The 22,977-nt window shown below is 44.2% G+C and overlaps 2 protein-coding genes across 3 annotated transcripts in view; one reads left to right on the top strand and one right to left on the bottom strand.

Annotated features, from left to right (window-relative positions):
- nop14 (NOP14 nucleolar protein homolog (yeast)) overlaps positions 1-9,062 on the bottom strand; it is a 53,880-nt gene extending 44,818 nt beyond the window's left edge. Inside the window, exons 1-3 of one of the 2 annotated variants that reach the window (XM_078431985.1) lie at positions 8,954-9,062; positions 6,073-6,263; positions 2,985-3,119 (exon numbers count right to left, since the gene is read on the bottom strand). In XM_078431985.1, coding sequence (XP_078288111.1) covers positions 2,985-3,119; positions 6,073-6,252 — 315 coding nt within the window. In that variant the 5' untranslated portion in view covers positions 6,253-6,263; positions 8,954-9,062. Of the gene's footprint in view, positions 1-2,984; positions 3,120-6,072; positions 6,264-8,740; positions 8,861-8,953 lie in introns of those variants that run through there. The other variant, XM_078431993.1, reaches the window with a different exon arrangement.
- A 4,038-nt stretch (positions 9,063-13,100) lies between these two features.
- slc75a1 (solute carrier family 75 member 1) overlaps positions 13,101-22,977 on the top strand; it is a 28,402-nt gene continuing 18,525 nt past the window's right edge. The window contains exons 1-4 of the mRNA XM_078396853.1: positions 13,101-13,397; positions 15,591-15,798; positions 19,770-19,866; positions 21,400-21,503. Of these exons, the coding sequence (XP_078252979.1) occupies positions 15,607-15,798; positions 19,770-19,866; positions 21,400-21,503 (393 nt within the window). The 5' untranslated portion in view covers positions 13,101-13,397; positions 15,591-15,606. The remainder of the gene's footprint in view (positions 13,398-15,590; positions 15,799-19,769; positions 19,867-21,399; positions 21,504-22,977) is intronic.

The following is a 22,977-nucleotide window of genomic DNA, read 5'->3' as shown; positions in this document are numbered from 1 at the left end:
GTATCTGCTTCCACCACTAATCCTGGCATCATGTTCCAGGTACCCACCACTATCTGGGTAAAATAATTACCCCATATGTCACCTTTAAACTTTGCTGCTCACACCTTAAAGCTAAACCCTCTAGTCTTTGACATTTCCGCTCTGAGAAAAAGATTCTGTCTATCCTAGCCATATCTCTCATAATTTTATATACTTCCAACACGTCACCCCGTATCGCTCCAATGTTCCAAAGAAAACAACCTAAGTTTGTCCAACCTTGCAGCTCCCTGATCCAGGCAACATTTTGGTCAATCTCTTCTGCACCCCCTCCAAAGCCTCCAAATCCTTCCAAGAATGGGGCAATCAAAACTGCACATAATACTCCAAATGCAGACTCACCAAAGTCAGCATCAGAACAATTCCACCATATCACCATACAAAAGAGAAAACAGACATTTAACAAAAGCTGCAATGTGCCACGATCTGATACATTCTAAGTTGTTATTTTCATAAAAACCTAAAGTTTATTCTGCATGCTCTCACTTTTAATTGACTTCTGATGAACTAGAAAGCTGGCTGTAGAATAATCACGATTTATCATAGACAATAGATAATAGGTGCAGGAGTAGGCCATTCGGCCCTTCGAGCCAGCACCGCCATTCAATGTGATCATGGCTGATCATTCTCAATCAGTACCCCGTTCCTGCCTTCTCCCCATACCCCCTGACTCCGCTATCCTTCAGAGCTCTATCTAGCTCTCTCTTGAATGCATTCAGAGAATTGGCCTCCACTGCCTTCTGAGGCAGAGAATTCCACAGATTCACAACTCTCTGACTGAAAAAGGTTTTTCCTCATCTCCGATCTAAATGGCCTACCCCTTATTCTTGAACTGTGGCCCCTGGTTCTGGACTCCCCCAACATTGGAAAGATGTTTCCTGCCTCTAATGTGTCCAACCCCTTAATAATCTTATACGTTTCGATAAGATCCCCTTTCATCCTTCTAAATTCCAGTGTATACAAGCCGAGTCGCTCCAGTCTTTCAACATATGACAGTCCCGCCATTCCGGGAATTAACCTAGTAAACCTACGCTGCATGGCCTCAATAGCAAGAATATCCTTCCTCAAATTTGGAGACCAAAACTGCACACAGTACTCCAGGTGTGGTCTCACTAGGGCCCTGTACAACTGCAGAAGGACCTCTTTCCTCCTATACTCAACTCCTCTTGTTATGAAGGCCAACATTCCATTGGCTTTCTTCACTGCCTGCTGTATCTGCATGCTTACTTTCAGTGACTGATGCACTAGGACACCCAGATCTCGTTGTACGTCCTCTTTTCCTAACTTGACACCATTCAGATAATAATGTGCCTTCCTATTGTTACCACCAAAGTGGATAACCTCACTTATCCACTTTAAACTGCATCTGCCATGCATCCGCCCACACACGCAACCTGTCCAAGTCATCATGATTTAGAAACATAGAAAATAGGTGAAGGAGACCATTCAGCCCTTCGAGCCAGCACCGCCATTCATTGTGATCATCCACAATCAGTAACTTGTGCCCGACTTCTCCCCATATCCCTTGATTCCACTAACCCCCAGAGCTCTATGTATCTCTCTCTTTAATTCATCCAGTGATTTGGCTTCCACTGCCCTCCGTGGCAGAGAATTCCATAAATTCACAAATCTCTGGGTGAAAAAGCTCCTTCTCACCTCAGTTTTAAATGGCCTCCCCTTTATTCTAAGACTGTGGCCCCTGGTTCTGGACTCCCCCAACATTGGGAACATTTTTCCTGCATCTAGCTTGTCTAGTCCTTTTATAATTTTATATGTCTCTATACGATCCCCTCTCATCCTTCTAAATTCCAGTGAATACAAGCCTAGTCTTTTCAATGTTTCCTCATATGACAGTCCTGCCATCCCAGGGATCAATCTCGTGAACCTACACTGCACTGCCTCAATTAGAAGGATGTCCTTCCTCAAATTAGGAGACCAAAACTGTACACAATACTCCAGATGTGGTCTTCCCAGGGCCCTATACAACTGCAGAAGAACCTCTTTACTCCTATACTGAAATCCTCTCGTTATGAAGGCCAACATGCCATTAGCTTTCTTCACTGCCTGCTGTACCTGCACGCCAACTTTCAATGACTGATGTACAAGGACACCCAGGTCTCGCTGCACTTTCACCTTGCCTAACACCAGTGAGATAATAATCTGCCTCCTTGTTTTTGCCGCCAAAATGGATAATCTCACATTTATCTACATAATACTGCATCTGCCATGCATCTTCCCACTCACTCAACCTGTCCAGGTCACCCTGCAACCTCCTAACATCCTCTTTGCAGTTCACACTGCCACCCAGCTTCGTGTCATCTGCAAACTTGCTTGTGTTACTTCTAATTCCTTCGTCTAAATCATTAATACATATTGTAAATAGTTGCGGCCCCAATGCATCATGACTTCCTGACTCTTATATTCAATATGACAATAAGTATTGAGAAACCTATAGTCATATGCACAGGTTCGGTGTGGTGTAGGTATAATGAAAATCTTGCATGTAGCAAAACAAGCACATAGATAATCATTCAATAAAACGATACTCTGCACTGTTTCCTTTCTCGTTTTGCACCACCTTCCTGATTGTACTTATGTGTGGTAAATGTTACTTATTTTATATATCATGATTTTTTCACTGTATCTTTCTACACGTGACAACATTTACCCATTACCAAAAATCTGTTCATTTCGACCTTGAATATATTCTGTGACTCCACCTGCCCAGTTTGCGGGGATAGAGAATGCCATAGACTCACGGAGTACTGCAGGGAGCACATACTCAAAGCTCACCTTTGGCACTCAGACTCACAGCTCAGAGGCCTGCCTGCCTTCAACTACAAGTATCATGTCTTCCAAGCTGTGAATCAAGCCTGTAAGTGCAGAGTACCGTGTGAAGATAGAAGATCAAGATCATTTTCCCCAAACTGTTGAAAGGAGTGTATTACCTGCCGCTCCAGCGAGAATCTCTTTGCCATCTTCTCATCCTCGGTTAACTCTGCATTATATTCACCGAACCTTTTGTCAATAAACGTGTTGGACTTCCCCTGGTTCTTGTATTCTTTCAGCAAAGTCTCTGTACGCTGGATAACATGAACAATAAATGTAACATAAGTTTTGCCTGCAGAAGCATGACACCCAGGTATTTACTAACAATTGATTTTTTTTTTTTAAACAAATCTTCAAAGAGTTTTTAAAAACAAATATTGCTAATCAACCAACCTCCCTTCCATTGACCCCATTCACCCTTCACGCTGCCTTAACAAGGCCACCAGCATAATCAAGGACCAGTCACTCCCTCTTCTCCCATCAGGCAAGAGGCACAGAAGTTTGAAAACGCACACCTCCAGATTCACGTTCAAACACGGTGGTGGGGGTGTTATGGCCTGGGCATGTATAACTGCTGAAGGAACTGGCTCACTTATCTTCATTATAACTGTTGATGGTAGTAGCATAATGAATTCTGAAGTGTATAGACACATCCTATCTGCTCAAGTTCAAACAAATGCCTCAAAACTCATTGGTCGGTGGTTCATTCGACAGCAAGACAATGATCCCAAACATACTGCTAAAGCAACAAAGGAGTTTTTCAAAGCTAAAAAATGGTCAATTCTTGAGTGGCCAAGTCAATCACCCGATCTCAACCCAATTGAGCATGACTTTTATATGCTGAAGAGAAAACTGAAGGGGACTAGCCCCCAAAGCAAGCATAAGCTAAAGATGGCTGCAATACAGGACTGGCAGAGCATCACCAGAGAAGACACACAGCTACTGGTGATGTCAATGAATCGCAGACTTCAAGCAGTCATTGCATGCAAAGGATATGCAACAAAATACTAAACATTCACATGACATTGCTGTGTCCCAAACATTATGGTGCCCTGAAATTGGGGGATTTTATATAAATACTGCTGTGATTTCTACATGGCGAAACCAAAATGTATAAAAATGGCCTTTATTAAAATCTGAGAATGTGCACTTTAACCACATGTGATTTTTTTATTTTACAAATTGGCTAATAAATAAATGATGGGTCTTTGTCCCAAACATTATGGAGGGCACTGTAGATTCAAATTAGACATAGAAAGAGAAATAATCAAATGAAAATTGAATTAAGAGAAAGTATAAAGATGCATGAAATAAAGAAAAGTTAGATACAAATTTAAAAGTCACAAAAACAAAACAGCACACTTTCAAGGGTTTTTGGATCAAATATATTGTTGGCATTACAGTGATCAATTGTCAGCGTGGACTTGTGAGGCTAAAGGGCCTGTGTCCATGCTGTATCTCTAAAACTAAAACAGTCCATAGCACAGACCAGACTCCCCACCGTCGACTCCATCTACACTTCACACTACCTTGGGAAAGCAGCCAACATAATCAAAGACTTGTCCCACCCTGGTCATTCCTTCTTCTCCCAGTTCCCGTCCAGCAGAAGATACAGAAGCTTGAAAGCATGAACCACCAGACTCAGAAACAGCTTCTTCCCTGTTATTATCAGGCTTCTGAACCGTCCTTCTATAAGTTAGAGTGCCGTTTATCCTATATTCATCTCTATCCTATTGAGGATATTGTCTATGGAATTGGTGCACTACATTGCTGAGAACTATATCCTGCACTTTGTATCTTGCCCTTTACTGTATATGTGTATCATATCATCATATCATATATATACAGCCGGAAACAGGCCTTTTCGGCCCTCCAAGTCCGTGCCGCCCAGTGATCCCCGTACATTAACGCTATCCTACACCCACTAGGGACAATTTTTTTTACATTTACCCAGCCAATTAACCTACATACCTGTACGTCTTTGGAATGTGGGAGGAAACCGAAGATCTCGGAGTAAACCCACGCAGGTCACGGGGAGAACGTACAAACTCCTTACAGTGCAGCACCCGTAGTCAGGATCAAACCCGAGTCTCCGGCGCTGCATTCGCTGTAAAGCAGCAACTCTACCGCTGCGCTACCATACCGTGGTACTTGAGTTTGTACTGATTGTATCTGTGTGCTATTTCTGATCTGTTTGGATAGTATGCAGAACAAAACTTTTCACTCTACCTCAGCACAGGTGATAATAATAAACTTAAAGCTAAACGTATTTAGCAATTTGTAAGGCTGCAGGAAAAGAGCCGAGCCAGAGGACTAATCGGACTGCTGTTATAAAGTCTGTACAAGCACAATGCGTCAGGCACTCTACCCCCAACCACCCTGGCTCCATAATCAGTATTAAATTATGGGCCGTACTGCTTATGTACAAAATACTCTTAAGGTAGTGCAAACACTCTAATTTACTAATATTAATTCAGAAGGAACTGCAGATGCTGGTTCAAACCAAAGATAGACACAAAAAGCTGGAGTAACTCAGCAGGACAGACAGCATCTCTGAAGAGAAGGGGTGACGTTTCGGATCGAGACCCTTCTTCAGACTGCTGATTCAAATGGTGCTGGAAACGTGGCGACTGTTTGTGTAATGCATCGGTGAAATCTTCTATTCTTACACAACAATCGTTGCACATCGTATATATCATTGTGCTTATGTATAGTATGATTTTACTGAATTGTATGCAAAACAGAATTTCACTGTGTCTAGGCATATGTGACAATAAAGTACCATTGAACCATTTTACAAAACCACCAACGATTTTCCGGCGACCTTGGTTCCAGAGTCTTGTTGAATTATGCGTTTTGCCAGGCCAACATAGGCTACAGCCTTGGGGAAGCCATGATACCGGCCCACAAAGTCAGCTGCAGACGTTGGCTATGGGAACGGATCTGCTGGCTCCAGCCGGGCCGGAGTTCTAGAGCCCTGACACAGGGGGGTAAATCCGACTCGCCGATCAGCCGCAGAAGTCCCGATGAGATTGATACCAGCCGCGTCACCCGATCTAAGTGCCACATTTTTAGGAGGAACTTCCAAGGGGATTTCAAGTGCTCTCTCGTGATTAAAGGAGGTGAGCAGACTACCAGTTGCCAAAAAATAGGTGGTGGACCAATACTCTAAATTAGTATAAATACTTGAAATTAGAACACTCTTACTTTTTTAATAGATTTGGATCGAGATACTCCAGGCAGACCTCGGTCATGTTTTGTCTTTCGGCCAAGGATATCGAACTTCTGCTTGTTTATTTTCACCTCAAATGGATTTGACTTCATATCTCGTGCGGGTTTCTTCTTCCGTATTTTATTGGAGGCGGTTTTCTTCTGAACTTTCCCCATCTTTTACAGTTCTGAATGAATGCAAAGTGAAAGAATCCTTTACAACATATACGTTTGTCTTTGATGCCTGTCATTTAGAGGAATGTCAGTACCAGGACACAAGAAGATTGCTACTTGGAAGTTATGCTTTTAAATATTGTGCCACCATACATTATCCAGCTTGGACAAGTAATCATTACTACTTTGGGTTTCCAAATCTCGCTCAGTGTGTTTCTATGTTTCAGCACTTAAGTAGCAAGTTACCTGATTCCATCACACATTAGGGAGTCATAGAACAGCACAAAAAAAGGCACTTCAGTCCAAGAATGCATGGTTTAACCCAGGAATGAGTGGGTTAACATATGAGCGTTTGACAGCACTGGGCCTCAACATGCCCGAGTTTAGAAGGATAAAGGGGGGACCTCATTGAAACTTACCGAATAGTGAAAGGCCTGTATCGCGTGCATGCGGAGAGGATGTTTCCACAAGTGGGAAAGTTTAGGACCAGAGGTCATAGCCTCGGAATTCAAAGACCTTCCTTTAGAAAGATGAGGAGGAATTTCTTTAGTCAGAGGGTGGTGAATCTGTGGAATTCATTGCCACAGAAGGCCGTGGAGGCAGTCAATTGATATTTTTAAGGCAGATATAGATAGCTTCTTGATTAGTACAGGTGTCAGGGGTTATGGGGAGAAGTCAGGAGAATGGGGTTAAGAGGGAAAAATAGATCAGCCACGATTGAATGGCAGACTAGACTTGATGGGCCGAATGGCCTAATTGTGCTCCTATCACATGAACTTATAATGTCTGAGCCAAACATGATGCCAATGCCATCTCTATCTATCCATACAGAACATCAATGCATAAGAGTCATCCTTACTGCATACTTCCTTTCCAGCCAATTGAAAAGCAAGCACACTACACTGCATAGACACAAAATACTGGAGTATCTCAGTGGGACAAGCAGCATCTCTGGAGAGAAGGAATGGGTGACGTTTCATGTCAAGACCCTTCTTCGACACGAAATGTCACCCATTTATTCTCTCCAGAGAGGCTAGGCTGCTTGTCCTGCCAAGTTACTCCAGCATTTTGTGTCTATCTTCGGTGTAAACCAACATCTGCAGTTCCTTCCTAAACTACACTGTATAATCAATGATCCTTGAGTTCCATCAAGCAATTACTTTTCCTCTTAGGTTTTAATAATAAATTGAAGGTCAGAGTTGTAGAAAAATGCCCGTCAACCCAATGAGTCGACACTGACCACCAAACACCTATTTACACTCCTCTAATACTAACCCCAATTGTTTTATTACCGACACATTCCCATCAGTTCCTCTTCTCCCCTCTTTCATTGGGCAGAAGGTGCGAACGCTCGAAAACACATACCATCAAATTGAGAAGCTGCTTAATTCCCACTGTTATTCGACCATTGACTGGACCTCACACAAGCTAAGGATGTAGTCCCCATCTTCCAATCTACCTCGTTGTAGCCCTTGCACTTTTTAAGATTTGCATTTTATCTGTAACGCTGCAACACCGTAATACTATATTCTGCACTCTGTTTTTCTATTTGCACTACTTGTTGCACTTGAGTACAGTTTGAAGTACTCATACGTGGAATGATTATGGATAGGAAAGGGTTAGATGGCTATGGGCCCAAACGCAGGCAGGTGGGACTATTGCAGATGGGGCATCTTGATCAGTATGGGCAAGTTTGGCCGAAAGATCTGTTACCATGCTGTGTGACCCCCCCCCCCCAATCTACACAATGGTCAATTTACAGTGGCCAACAGAGAATTCAATGTCCATGCTGTTGGGTTGTAGACTACCTGGGAATAATGTTTCCCATGGAAGCTGTTCCTCCAGTGTGTATTAGACCCCACCCTGGCAGCAGTCAGGTCAGTGCAGGAATAGGGAGGGCGGTTGTGCTCAGGAAGAAGTCCTAATCATCTCACCTACCTCATTGCCACCGTTGCACTATTCTTTGAGCTGCACTTTCACTGCAGCTATAACATTATAAGCTGCACTGTTTATTTTCTCTTTTTGCACTCAGTGATGGTGTGATTGCATTTGTAAATGGCACAAACTGTACTAGTGCATGGTCTGACTGCGCTTGTCAGTGGTATGATTTGACCGAGTACATTTAGGTTTATTATTATCATCAAGTGTACCGATGTACAGTGATCCATAGAGAGATACAGCACAGAAACAGACCCCTTTGACCCACGCTGACCATTGATCACCCGCCTTAATCCTACACTAATCTATCTTAGATCTGCTAGTCTGAAGAAGGGTCTCGACCTGAAATGTCACCCATTCCTTTCCTGTCCCGCTGAGTTACTCCAGTGTTTTGTGTCTATCTTCGGTTTAAACTAGCATCTGCACTAATCTATCCCACATCATTATTCTCTCCATATTGGCATCAATTCCCCCCAGATTCTGCCCCTCACCCACACAGAAGGGACAATTTACAGCAACCAAATAACCCAGCAGCGCGGCACTAACAACAAACCTGCACCTGACCGAGATGGCAGGCAGGGAGGCAGGGTGCTGGGGGTTGCCTCCACCACGGGGACAGTTTGATTGAGGCTGCGGGGACAGCAGAGGCTCGAACGGCCGACAAATTGCTGGCGTGAGCCCACACGGGGTCTGTCCCCAAAGCCCAGCCAGGCTCCGGGCTCTGGTCCTCCCACACCAGGCCCAGGTCCTGCGGCACCAGACTCACCGGTCGCTGTGGAGACCGCTCCCGCCGCCACGTGAGGCTCAGCACCGGCGAGTGTTGTTGGCACGCCTGCCCCAGCCAGGCCTTCCGCTTCCGGCTTCCGCCATGTTTGTTGGGGGCAAGTGAAGCTTCCTGGGAGAAGCTGTGAGGGGCAAGTGGAGTCGAGAGTGTTTTATTGTCTGAAGAAGGGTCTCGACTGGGAACGTCACCCGTTTCTTTTCTCCAGAGATGCTGCCTGTCCCGCTAAGTCACTCCAGCCTTTTGTGCCTAACTTGTTTCATTGTCACACAGTGCCCTCCATAATGTTTGGGACAAAGACCCATCATTTATTTATTTGCCTCTGTACTCCATAATTTGAGATTTGTAATAGAAAAAAAACACATGTGGTTAAAGTGCACATTGTCAGATTTTAATAAAGACCACTTTTGTACATTTTAGTTTCACCATGTAGAAATTACAGCTGTGTCTATACATAGTCCCCCCATTTCAGGGCAGCATAATGTTTGGGACACAGCAATGTCATGTAAATGAAAATAGTCATGTTTAATATTTTGTTGCATATCCTTAGCATGCAATGACTGCTTGAAGTCTGTGATTCATGGACATCACCAGTTGCTGGGTGTCTACTCTGGTGATGCTCTGCCAGGCCTGTATTGCAGCCATCTTTAGCTTATGCTTGTTTTGTGGGCTAGTCCCCTTCAGTTTTCTCTTCAGCATATAAAAGGCATGTTCAATTGGGTTCCAATCGGGTGATTGACTTGGCCATTCAAGAATTGACCAATTTTTAACTTTGAAAAACTCCTTTGTTGTTTTAGCAGTATGTTTGGGATCATTGTCTTGCTGTAGAATGAATCGCTGGCCAATGAGTTTTGAGGCATTTGTTTGAGCTTGAGCAGATAGGATGTGTCTATACACTTCAGAATTCATTATGCTATTACCATCGGCAGTTGTATCATCAATGAAGATAAGTGAGTCAGTACCTTCAGCAGCCATACATGCCCAGGCCATAACACCCCCACCACCGTGTTTCACAGATGAAGTGCTAAGCTTTGGATCTTGAGCAGTTCCTTCTTTCCTCCAAACTTTGTTCTTGTCATCACTCTGATATAAGTTAATCTTTGTCTCATCTGCTCACAAGACCTTTTTCCAGAACTGTGGTTGCTCTTTTAAATACTTCCAGGCAAACTGTAACCCGGCCATCCTATTTTTGCAGCTAACCAGTGGTTTGCATCTTGCATATGTAGCCTCTGTATTTCTGTCATTAAGTCTTCTGCGGACAGTGGTCATTGACAAATCCACACCTGACTCCTGAAGAGTGTTTCTGATCTGTCCGACAGGTGTTTGGAGATTTTTTTTGTATGGAGGAAATTCTTCTGTCATCAGCTGTGGAGGTCTTCCTTGACCTGCTAGTCCCTTTGCAATTAGTAAGCTCACCAGTGCTCTCTTTCTTCTTAATGATGTTTCAAACAGTTGATTTTGGTAAGCATAAGGTTTGGCTTATGTCTCTAACAGTTTTATTCTTGTTTCTCAGTCTCATAATGGCTTCTTTGACTTTCATTGGCACAACTTTGGTCCTCATGTTGTTAAACAGCAATAAAAGTTTCCAAAGGTGATGGAAAGACTGGAGGAAAGACCAGTTGCTGAGAGCTCTCTTATACCTGCATGAAGAAGACATTTAAACACACCTGAGCAATTACAAACACTTGTGAAGCCATGTATCCCAAACATTATGGTGCCCTGAAATGGTGGGTCTATGTATAAACACAGCTGCAATTTCTACATGATGAAACCAAAATGTATAAAAATATCCTTTAATAAAATCTGACAACGTGCACTTTAACCACATGTGATTTTTTCTATTACAACTCTCAAATTGTGGAGTACAGAGGCAAATAAATAAATGATGGATCTTTGTCCCAAACATTATGGAAAGCACTGTATGTCCCAGATAGAAAAATAACATTCACACTTGCAGCAGCACAACAGAATATAGGATACTGTAAATGAGAAAAAATAGCTCATTTTGTGGATACTACATACATACACATGTACATATGAGGAAGGGTCTCGACCCGAAACATCACCCATTCCTTCTCTCCAGAGATGCTGCCTGTCCCACTGAGTTACTCCAGCATTTTGTGTCTATCTTTGGTTTAAACCAGCATCTGCAGTTCCTTCTACATGTATGTGTGTGACCTAAATAGTCATCTAATGTGCTGGAGAGTCTTACCATAAAAAACCATGCTGCAGCTTGACAACCAGGATATTGCAAGCAATGCATTTTATTTTCAAAATAAAAATCATTCCTTAAAATATATGCAAGAAGTACAAAAAAAACTGGAAGAGTAGAAACAAAGAACTGCAGATGCCGGTTAATACACAAAAGGACACAAAGTGCTGGAGTAACCAGCAGGTCAGACAGCATCTTTGGAGAACACGAATAGGTGATGTTTCGGGTCGAGACCTTTCTCTGGACTTGCATTTCAGGTCGAGACATGGTTCAATGGTACTTTATTGTATAGTTTAGTTTAGAGATAAAGCAGGGAAACAGGTCCTTTGGGGCATCGAGTCCACACTGCCTATCGATCAAACATTCACACAACTGTCGTTCTAAGTCATCCCACTTTCGCATCCACTCCCTACAAACTAGCACAATTTACAGAGGGCAATTCATCTATTAACCCGCACATCTTTGGGACATAGGAGGAAACTAGAGCACCCAGAGGAAACCAACATGTGGAAGAATGTGCAAACTCTGCACAGACAGCACCCTAGGTCAGGATCAAACCCGCGTCTGGCGCTGTGGGCAGCAGCTCTACCAGCTGCGCCACTGTACGGTTTATTGTCAGTCACCCGAGTAGAATTAAAGTTGTTTTTTTGCATAAGTATAAGAGTGTAAGACAGTAGACTACATTGAGTCTGTGCACAATAGTCGCCACGTTTTTTGCGCCAACTTTTGTGTGGTTCATTGCTGTGGGGTACAGTCACACAGTGGCAGAGCTGCAGAGTCGCAGTTTCCTCCGGGTGCTCCGGTTCTCTGCCATGTCCCAAGAACATCTCCCACAAAATGGCCTCCGTCTCCTTCTATTTGTGAAATTAGAGAGGTGAGGGCCAGGACTTCTGGAGAAAGGGCGAGTTGGTGTTTGCTGAGGCAAGAAGCCAAATTGGCATGGATCTCGGGCTAGCGAGAGAACTCCAAGTGGAGAAATATTGAATACTTTCAAGACATATGTAACTGTGGGTGGATCCCAAATGTGTCAGATGGAATTGTAAATGGAAACCATGTGGAATGTTGGAACTGGTGGCAACAGTCGAAGACTGTTGAAGTGAGTTTTTCATACAGCATCTCAGGAGTGTCAGTGACTGAGAGGAGAACACGTAGAAGCATATAAAATTATGATAAGGTAGACAGAATATTTTGCTCAGGGTGGAAATGTAAAAGAATAGAGGGCAGGAGAAGGGGGGGGGGGTGTTTAAAGGAGAAGTGTGAAGTTTGTTTTCCTCACAAAAAAGTTATTTTTTCGCACAAATGGTGGTGGAAAGGGCGCCTTGCTTATGGACTCAGCATATGAACTCACTGGGCTGTTTCTTTGCATTCTGTACTTAATCTGGGATTTATTTACATATGGCAATAATTTTACTGAAGATAAGACACAAAACGCTGGGGCAACTCAACAGGACAGGCAGCATCTCTGGAAAGAAGGAATGGGTGACGTTTCGGGTCGAGACCTTCTATCCAGAGATGCTGCCTGTCTCGCTGAGTTGCTCCAGCTTTTTGTGTCTATCTTTGGTTTAAACCAGCATCTGCAGTTCCTTCCCACACTAATAATTTCACTGAACTGTGTGCAAAAAAAGGAATTTCACTGTACTTTGGTACATGTGATAATAAAGAACCATTGAAAATGTTATTTGTTTCTCTGTCTCTCCACAGATGTTGCCTAACCTGCTGAGTGTTTCCAGCATTGCCTGGTTTGAGTTTCACATACTAAGACATTTTTTTCCCTGCCGCACACCCATTGTCATTTCACAGTCCAGACCTGGTCCATCCCTGCAATAAATGATTGGTTATTGTTGTAAAGTTGGCTCCAATCCAAATCACGCCCTCCGCGTATGTGCGTGCTCACACACATATACACCAACACCAAAAATGCAGACCTCTCTTCAATGTGAACAGAAATGCTCGCAATGCCTTTCAGTTCAGGGCTCATACGCACGCCTTGAAAGGTTTTTTTTGTGTGTGTCTGATTTCATAAGAGGAGTGAAATTCGACACTGCTTCCTGATTATCTCTTTCCTCCCCGGATTCCAGTGCAGAGAAAGAATCGAAGAGGAAACAAGTTTGGCTGGGAAACACAAGAGCGGTGGAGCCAAGAATTTCAGCTGCGGGAGAGTGGGAGAGATCGGCCTCTCCCCGGGGATCTGCAAGGAACAACCGGCTTCAGGAAGAGGTAACGCGCATCCTACGGTTGGGGGTCAAAGGCAGCATCTTTGTGCACAGCTTCTAATCACAATGGGGCTTTCACTGAACACTTACTGCATCCACCAGGATTCCGAAGTATTGCATGAAATAAAGACAGTTTGAAGCTTCTCGGACTGTAGAAATATGAAACTTTCTTTAATAACCCTCCCCCCACCCCCTTTTTCTTTGCAGCGGCGGTCCGAAGTAGTGAGTTCAACCCCCCGCTGTAATAACAAAATCCAGTCTGCACACATTGAAGCAAGCCCTGATATATCCACAACGTTGAACCTGTGATCAACATTACAGTGTGGTGTATAAAATCGTGAGGGGAATAGGTAGGGTGAATGCACGGAGTCCTTTGCTCAGTGTAGGGGAATCAAGAAAGAAGGGGATAGATAGGTTTAAGGCGAGTAGGGCCCCGAGGAACATCTTTTCACACAGATGGTGGTGGAGGAGGTAGTTGAGGCAGTTGTATTGCAACATTTAAAAGACAGGTACATGGATGGGAAAGTTTCAGAGGGATGTGGGCCAAACACGGACAGGTGGGACTAGCGTAGGCGGGGAATCTTAGTTTGCATGGATGATTTGGGCCGATTGGCCTGTTTCAGTGCTGTATGACTCTGGAACTCTGCCTGTTCTGTCTACCAAGTGGGAGCTAGTTCTGCTCAGTTTGACTGCTTTGGTTCCATTATTAAACCAGTGACTGCATTTTATTCATAGCCAAGTATGTTGGGATGCAATTGAATTGCAAGTTTCCTTGTTTTTCCACCTTTTGATTTAGAATTCTTCCTGGCGGCAATTAAATACAATGACTCAGTGAAATTTCCCTCCCTGTCTTGACAGTGTGTGCAGACACAAGGTTTGCCAAAAAAAGACGCAAAGTGCTGGAGTAACTCAGCAGGTCAGGCAGCACCTCTGGAGATAATGGATATGGTAAATGCACAGTCTTTTTCCCAGGGTAGAAGAATCAATAACTAATTTAAGAACCCAAAGGTTTCTGACCCGAAACATCTCATATCCACGTTCTCCCAAGATGCTGCCTGACCCGCTGAGCTACTTCAGCACTTTTGTATCTTTTTTGACAGTGTATGAAATGGGGAAGCTAAGCAGAGGGTTTAAAGATTGTTTATTCTTTTTGTCCAGCCTCAGTGTAATCTATTCCTACACTTTTGAACAAGTGTGTTTGTGCTTATGTATAAAACGATTTTCACTGAATTGTATGCAGAAATGGAATTCCATTGCACCTAGGTACATGCACAGAGTTTTTTTTATAAATGCACAGTCTTTTACCCAAAGTAGGGGAATCATGACCTAGGACAGAAGTTTATGTTGAGAGGGGAAAGATTTTTATAGGAACCTGAGGGGCAATATTTTCACTTGTGGGTAAATGGAACGAGTTGCCAGAGGAGGTAGTTGAGACAGGGAGGTGTTAATTTTAAGTGAGAGAAGTTGTAGAGGGTGCGGACAAATTCAGCCAGGCAGAGGGAGTGTCAGTGGAAGGAAATCTGAAGAAGGTTCCCGACCCGAAATATCACCTGTACATGTTCTCTGTGGATGCTGCCTGACCCACTGAGTTGCTCCAGCATTTTGTGTCTTTCCTTACATGAGACTGGCACTATAAAAACATTTAAAATACATTTAGACAGTTACATGGATGGAAAAGGTTCAGAGGGATATGGGCCAAAGGCGAACAGGTGGGACTAGTGTAGACAGGACATCTTGGTTGGCATGGGTGAGTTGAGCTGTTGGGCCTGTTTCAGTGCTGCATGACTCTAGGACTCTGCCTGTTCTGTCTTCTAAGTGGGAGCTAGTTCTGCTCAGTTTGAATGCCTTGTTTCCATTATTAAATCAGTGACTACATTTTGTTCATAGCCAAATATGTTGGGATGACCCAAAATGGCATGCAACAGAATTGCAAGTTTCCTTGTTATTTCACCTTTAATTTTGAATTCTTCCTGGTTGCAATTAAACACGATGACTCAGTGAAATTTCCCTCCCTGTCTTGACAGGGTGCAGACACATGGAACTACAGTTACTGGTTTGCCCAAAAAGGGTGGGACTAGTGTAGATAGAGCATGTTGGCCGGCATGGGTAAGTTGGGCTGAAGGGCCACATTTGTGCTGTATGACTATGTGATAATACTGTATCATTGTTCCTTTGAACTATTTTGCCTTCCCCTTAGAACCTGGTTGTGAAACATGGAGAGGAGAGAGCAAAGTGGAGAACGCATGGATGCCCAGAGCAGGTCTGGAGGTCATGATGGAGGTCCTGATGGTTCCTCGCGGGTCATCAGCATCGTTTTCCTGATGCTCCTCATCGATTTGCTTGGGTTTACCCTGATCCTGCCACTCCTGCCTTCCATTTTGGACTACTATGGAAAGACTGACCAGGTGAGTACAAGCAGCTATGTGGGAGGTGTTAAAGTGGGTCCCTCCCGCATTCCAACTCAATTGTCCCGAAGCAACTCAGGTAAAAGTTTCCAGCTCAAGTTTAAAGTCATCTGCACAAGTACGGTGAGGTAGAGGAACAATGAAGATTTTGCTTGCACTGCATCACTGGTGCAAGGACTCAGACAAACACACCGATATGAAGTCTGAAGAATGCTTCGTCACCCACCTGAAACGTCACCCAACCTTTTTCTCCAGAGACCCTCCAGTTACCCCAGCACTTTGTGTCCATTCACAGAAACAAATTGTACATAAATTTTGCACAAAATTCTAACAGAAAGAAGATTGTGCAGAAAAAAACCCATTAGTTAAAAATCTAGTCATAGTAGTGCAAGAAGTGGTCACTTCTCAGCCTCCTAAGCTCCAGGGAAATCAGTCCCAACCTATCCAGTCTCTCCTTATAACACGGGCCCTCCAGTCATGTGAATCTTTTCTGCACTCACCATGTCACCAATTAACTTTCACCCCTGCGTTCTTGTTCGATAGGACACTGAAAGGGAAAAAACTCTTGTGAAAAACCATGATAAAAGGAAAAAGAATCTGATGTTTGTAAATACAAAGAACCTGCAACAGCTATGTGCTTTCCCACAGCGTCGGGTCAAGGACCATCACTACTTTCCTTCAGACCCATCAGAGGTCAGGGTCGAACCTGGATCTCCAGCGCTGAGGCAGCAGCTCAACCAGCTGTCCCACTGTGCCGCCAACAAAAACCTGTCTGAGGCCTTTAAGTTTTGTGTTTGTTTTCCCCAGTCGTTAAGACCATTAGACCATAAGATATAGGAGCAGGAATTAATCTATTCAGTCCATCGAGCCTATTCCGCCATTGGCTGATCTATTTTTACCATGATTCCGCCATGGCTGATCCATTTTCCCTCTCAACCCCATTCTCCTGCCTTCTCCCCATAACCTTTGACACCCTTCCTAATCAAGAACCAATCTTGATACTCAAATACATAGGGTATTTTTTTCTCTGTTTTAAACATACCTCATGTCTTGGCCTCCATCACCATCTGCGGCAATGAATTCTACAGATTCACCATCTGGCTAAAGAAATTCCTCCTCTCTATTCTGAAGGTACGTCGTTTTATTTTGACTATGCCCTCTGGTCCTAGACTATCCCACTACTGGAAACTTCCTTTCCACGTCCATTCTATCTAGGCTTTTCATTATCCAGTACCTTTCAATGAGATCCCCTCCTCATTCTTCTAAACTCCAGCGAGTACAGGCCCAATGCTGTCAAATGCTCCTCATACATTAACCCAATTATCCCCAGGATCATTCATGTAAACCTCCTCAGGACCCTCTCCAACGCCAGCACATCCTTCCGCAGATATGGGGCCCCAAACTGCTCACAATATTCCGAGTGTGGCCTCACTTTCAGCATTGCCACCTGAATTCAATTTCTCTGCCATCTCTTTTGACCTCTCTGCGACCTGGGAGTGTTGAAAGAGTTTGGCCAGGAAACAGAAGAGTCAAACTTGCACTGTTAAACCCTGAGGAGGTCTATGTGTATCTTGCCAAAGTTATAAAGGATGGGTGTGTGTATATAACTAATGAATAGCAGAAGGGTTCTCTGTGTTTTCTGCACTGTTGTGCTTTGCTCGTGGTATAGGTTTATTATTGTCTGGCGAATTACAGTGAAAAACTTTGCGTGCTATCCAGTCAAATTATATTACAGTGAACCCCCATGATAACGGACAGGGGGGGGGGGGGGGTTGGTGTCTGTTATTGCCGATTGTCTGCTGTAACTGAGTGAGTGGGGGGGGCAAGTTTAACCCAAGGCTGAGTGGGAAGAAACGCTGCATTGTAGGTGTGGGGGGGGGGGGTTTAAACAAGTGGGAATTCATAGGCTGGGGAGCTGCAGAGCCACCGGCCCCACATGCAGTGTGCCAGAAACTGGCCCAGCACTCACACCGCCTTCATGTTGCTTGCTCTCTCCGCTCCCACAAAAAAAAGTGCAAGGGGCAGCAATAACAGAGGTTGGAAGATTGGGACTATACCCGTAGCTTAAGAGAGGTCCATTCAGTAGTCTAATAACAGCGGGGAAGAAGCTGTGCACTGAGTTTGGTGTACGTGCTTTCAAGCTTTCTGCCTGATAGGAGAGAAGATGTAATGACCTGGGTGTGAGTGATCCTTGATATGTTAGCTACATGTGAGGTGTTGTAATGAGTTGGTGGGAAAAGTAGAACTTTAAGCAGCATTCCTGGAGCAGGGATATAATAAGGCCATGTATTGAAAGAAGCTGCTTAAGCCAGTAACCCTTGGATCAGAATTAAACTGTACATCCACCTATCCTTGAATGGGTTGTACATCAACCCATCCTTGAATGCTGCCCCTCCAACTGTTGGTGTCATAAGCCCCCCTCCCCACCCTCCATCCACGGACTTCTGGTTGGTGAACAATGAATTCTTTGCCCACAAAGTCCATGCCAAATGCAATGCCAAGTTAAACTAATCTCCACTGTGTGCACATGATCCATATGCCTCTATTACCTGCATATCCATGTGCCTATCTAAAAGTCTCCTCCTCCACCACCACCCGTTGCAGTGTGTTCCAGACACCCACACTCTATGTAAAATAAAAGTTACCCACACATCTTTGAACTTTGGATCTCTCACCTTATTGACATTTCCTCATGAGACAACTTGGTCGTTCCACGGTGACTGCTGATGATGTGCATTCCCTGGTCAAATCGTGTTGATCATCCCTTTTTCAACTGAAGCAGGATTTGAGAATTTTTCGAAGCCAAACACCCAGATATAACTTAGTTGGTTTTTTAAAATAAATCCAGACAACGTGAGATGGAGTCTTGCAGCATGGAAACAGGTCCTTCAACACAACTTGTCTATGCCGACCAACATGCCCATCTAGAATTGTCCCATTTGGCCCTTTGACCGAATGTCAGTCTAAACCTTTCTAACCGATGCACCTGTCCAAATGTCCGTTCAATGTTGTTATTGTACCTGCCTCAACCATTTCCTCTAGCAGCTCAATCCATATATGTACTACTCTCTGTGTGAAAAAGTTGACCTTCAAGTTCTTATGAGGCTTTCCCCTTCTCATCTTAAACCTATGCCCTGTAGTTTTTGATTCAGAAAAACCCTGGGAAAAATACATTTGAAATTCACTCGATCTGTGCCAGTTCCCTCGTCTTTGAGTCAGATTCTAAGATTTGATACTAGTTTAGTTCAGTTTATTGTCATGTGTACCGAGGTACAGTGAAAAGCTTTTGTTGCATGCTAACCAGTCAGCAGAAAGACACGATTCCCATCAAGTCGTCCAGTATACAGATACAGGATAAGGGAGTAGCATATAGTGCAAGATAAAGCCTGTAAAGTCCAATTGAAGATAGACCAAGGGTTTCTAATGAGGTAGATGGTAGGCAGGACCGTTTTCTACTTGTTGATAGGATGGTTCAGTTGCTTGATAACAGCTGGAAAGAAACTGTCCCTGAATCAACAGGTATGCGTTTTCACACTTCTGTACCTCTTGCTCAATGGGAGAGGGGAGAAGAGGGAGTGACCGGGGTGAGACTCGTCCTTGATTATGCCGGTGGCCTATCCGAGACAGCATGTGGTGTAAATAGAGTCAATGGAAGGGAGGTTGGTTTGTGTGATGCTCTGGGCTGTGACCACAACCCTGCAAATTCTTGCGGTCTTGGATTGATTGTGAATTTTCAATGCATGGACATTTTCTTTGCACCACGCAGTATCGATGGGGTGCAAGTGCAAAAGCCCCAGATGGTGGGAAGATGCAAGTACATTGTGAAAAGTTTACATAGGCAGCTTCCATAAGAAAATGAAGGCATTGGGAATAGATGGTAATAACATTGCTTAATTTAAAAAATGGAACATCGATGTACGATTATTTCTTCTCTTGTTTTGAGCTAACTTCTCTCTGCCTGTTATTGACAGGATGGTGTTTATCGATGGCTGCAACACTCCGTGGAATGGTTTGCTCATGTGATTGGAGTCCCCAGTGTAAGAAAATATAACACCGTCCTCTTTGGGGGTGAGAACGATAAGTTGTTTGGAGGAGGCTGAACTGTATAATGTTCTGCTTTTTAAAATGACACAAGAACACAACAGTATAGAGATGGTGCTTTGTTGTATAATTGTAACTAATCTTATTTATGTGGCTCAAGCTAAAGTACAAAGTGCTGACATAGCTCCGCGGGTCAGGCAGCATCTTTGATCTCTATATCTAAAATCATAAAGGGAATTGATAGGGTAACTGCACAGAGTTATTTACTCGGACTAGTGGAATCAAGAACCAGGAGTAGGTTTAGGGTGAGGGGGAAAGATGTAATAAGAACCTGAGGGGCAACTTTTTCACACAGAGGATGGTGCATGTATGGAATGAGCTGCCAGAGGAGGTAGTTGAGGCAGGTACTCTTAACAACATTTAAAATACCTCGAACAGTACATGGATAAGAAAGGTTTGGAGGGATATGGACCAAATATAGGCAAATAGAACTAGCTTAGATGGGGCATCTTGGTTGGCATGGACGGATTGGGCCAAAGGGCTAGTTTCCAAGTAGTATGACTCCATGACATGGATATGCAATGTTTTAAGTCAGGACCCTTCTTCAGAAGATGTGTTCCAATCTGAAATGTCGCCTATGCAAGTCCTCCAGAGATGTTGCCTGACCCCCTGAGTTACTCCAGCACTTTGTGTTTAGCCCAAGGTTCCTTGTTTATCTTCTTTATTTATATGACGATTTAAGCTCTGAAGCCCAACGTGGTCTGAGAGTGATGTGAAAGTGTAATGGGGTTGGGAGGAATTTGTTGAACACCAGGAAATGGATGCAGGGAGCAGACGAGGCCACTCAAGCCTGACTTCTCCTCACTATTGAGTCATACGGCATTGAAACAGGCCCTTCAGCCTAGCACGTCCATGCTGACCAAACCATGGTCATGGCTGATTTACCCTGAGCCTCACCTCTTTTTCTGTATCAGTCCCCTGTGCCCTCACTTCCCTGATCTTTCCACCTCCATGTACTTCTAGTGACAGCCTCTACACCCTAGGAGGGGTAAGGGAATTCCAGAAGACTGCAAACTTCTGTGAGGTGTCTTGCTTCCAACATTTCTGCTATTCTTCCAGAGACATACAGATCCATTGGCCATTGTAAACTGTCCATGGTATGTAGGAGAATTTTAGATCTGGTGGAAGTACATGGGAACAAAATGGAATGAGTGTAATATGGTATCTTGCCGACACCGTGGCAAGTGTAAGTTGCTACCTTACAGCGCCAGTGACCCGGGTTCAATCCTGACTATGGGTACTGTTTGTACAGTGTTTGTATGTTTTCCCTATGACCACGTGGGTTTTCTCTGGTGCTCCAGTTTCCTCCCACATCCCAAAGACGTACAGGTTTGTTGGTTAATTGGCTTCTGTAAATTGTCCCTTGTGTGTAGGATAGAACGTGTACGGTGATCATGGTTGGCGTTAACTGGGTGGGCTGAAGGACCTGTTTTCACGCTGTATCTGTAACCTACCTTAACGTATGTGATGGTCACACGTGCTCAATTCCTCTCCATCCAGGGCTCATTGGATCCATCTTCTCATTGCTGCAGTTCCTCACGGCTCCAGTTACTGGTGCAGCCTCTGACTACTTTGGCCGCAGACGGCTGATGATGGTAACCACAGTAAGTATTCAAGAGAGAGTTAGATTTAGCTCCAAGGGCTAACGGAATCAAGAGATTTGGGGAGAAAGCAGGAACAGGGTACTGATTCTGGATGATCAGCCATGATCATATTGCTGGCTCGAAGGGCCGACTGGCCTACTCCTGCACCTACTTTCTCTGTTTCAATGTTTTTTTAAAGTCAGTCCGCATTGCCTGACTCCCCGGTTCTGTCTGCGCAAAGTTTGCCTCTCCTCTCTGTGACCACGTTTGGGCAGCTACATGGAGAGGAAAGTTTAGAAGATAGGGTGGCACAGTGGTACAGTTGCTGCTTTACTGCGCCAGAGACCTGGCGGCACAGTGGCGCAGCGGTAGAGTTGCTGCCTTACAGCGAATGCAGCACTGGAGACCCGGGTTCGATCCCGACTATGGGTGCTGTCTGTACAGAGTTTGTACGTTCTCCCCTTGACCTGTGTGGGTTTTCTCCGAGATCTTCGGTTTCCTCCCACACTCCAAAGACGTACAGGTATGTAGATTACTTGGCTTAGTAAATGTAAAAATTGTCTCTAGTGTTAATGTGCGGGGATTGCTGGTCGGTGCGGACCCGGTGGGCCAAAGGGCCTGTTTCCGCGCTGTATCTCTAAAACTAAAAAATTAAAAACTAAAACCTGGGTTCAATCCAGACGATGGAGAAAAGGGAAGGGTGACCTGAAACATCACCTATCCATTTTTCTCCAAAGATGCTGCCTGACCCGCTGAGTTACTCCAGAATTTTGTGTCTATCTCCTGATTATGGATGCTGTCTCTATGGAGTTTGCGTGTTTTCCCTGTGACCACATGGGTTTACTCCAGGTGCACCGGTTTCCTCCCACATCCCAAGCAGGTTTGTAGGTTAATTGGCTTCTGTAAATTGTCCCTTATGTGTAGGATAGGACTCGAGTATGGGTGGATGGCACAGACTCACTGGGCTGAAGGGCCTGTTTCTGCACTGTTCTCCAAAATAAAATATTTCTCTGACCAGAGCGCATAGCCTCAGAATAAAGGAATGTAGCTTTAGTAAGGAGATGAGGAATTTCTTTAGTCAGAGGGTGGTGAATCTGTGGAATTCATTGCCACAGATGGCCATGGAGGCCGTTATTGAGTGATTCTTGATTAGTATGGGTTTTTAAGGTTATGGTGACAAGGCAGGAGAATGGGGTTGAGAGGGAAAGGTGATCAGCCATGATTGAATGGCGGAGTAGACTCAATGGGCTGAATGGCCTAAAGCTGCTCCTGTGATTTATGAACGTATGCACATATCCAAACGCCTCTTAAACACTGCTATCATATCTACTTCCACCAGCACCCTGGCAGTGTGTTCCTGACACCCACTAATCTACCTAAAAAAAAACTTGCCCCTCACATCTCCTTTAAACTTTCTCTGTATCACCTATAACCTTTCCTCTCTAGTATTTGACATCAGTCGGTGAGCAAATTGTACCATATTATGAGGGACACA

Source organism: Rhinoraja longicauda, chromosome 3 (assembly GCF_053455715.1).
Source record: "Rhinoraja longicauda isolate Sanriku21f chromosome 3, sRhiLon1.1, whole genome shotgun sequence".
In the NCBI taxonomy this organism is placed as follows: domain Eukaryota; kingdom Metazoa; phylum Chordata; class Chondrichthyes; order Rajiformes; family Arhynchobatidae; genus Rhinoraja; species Rhinoraja longicauda.
The sequence above is the reverse complement of the archived record's forward strand: the minus strand, read 5'-3'. Positions and strand labels throughout refer to the sequence as shown.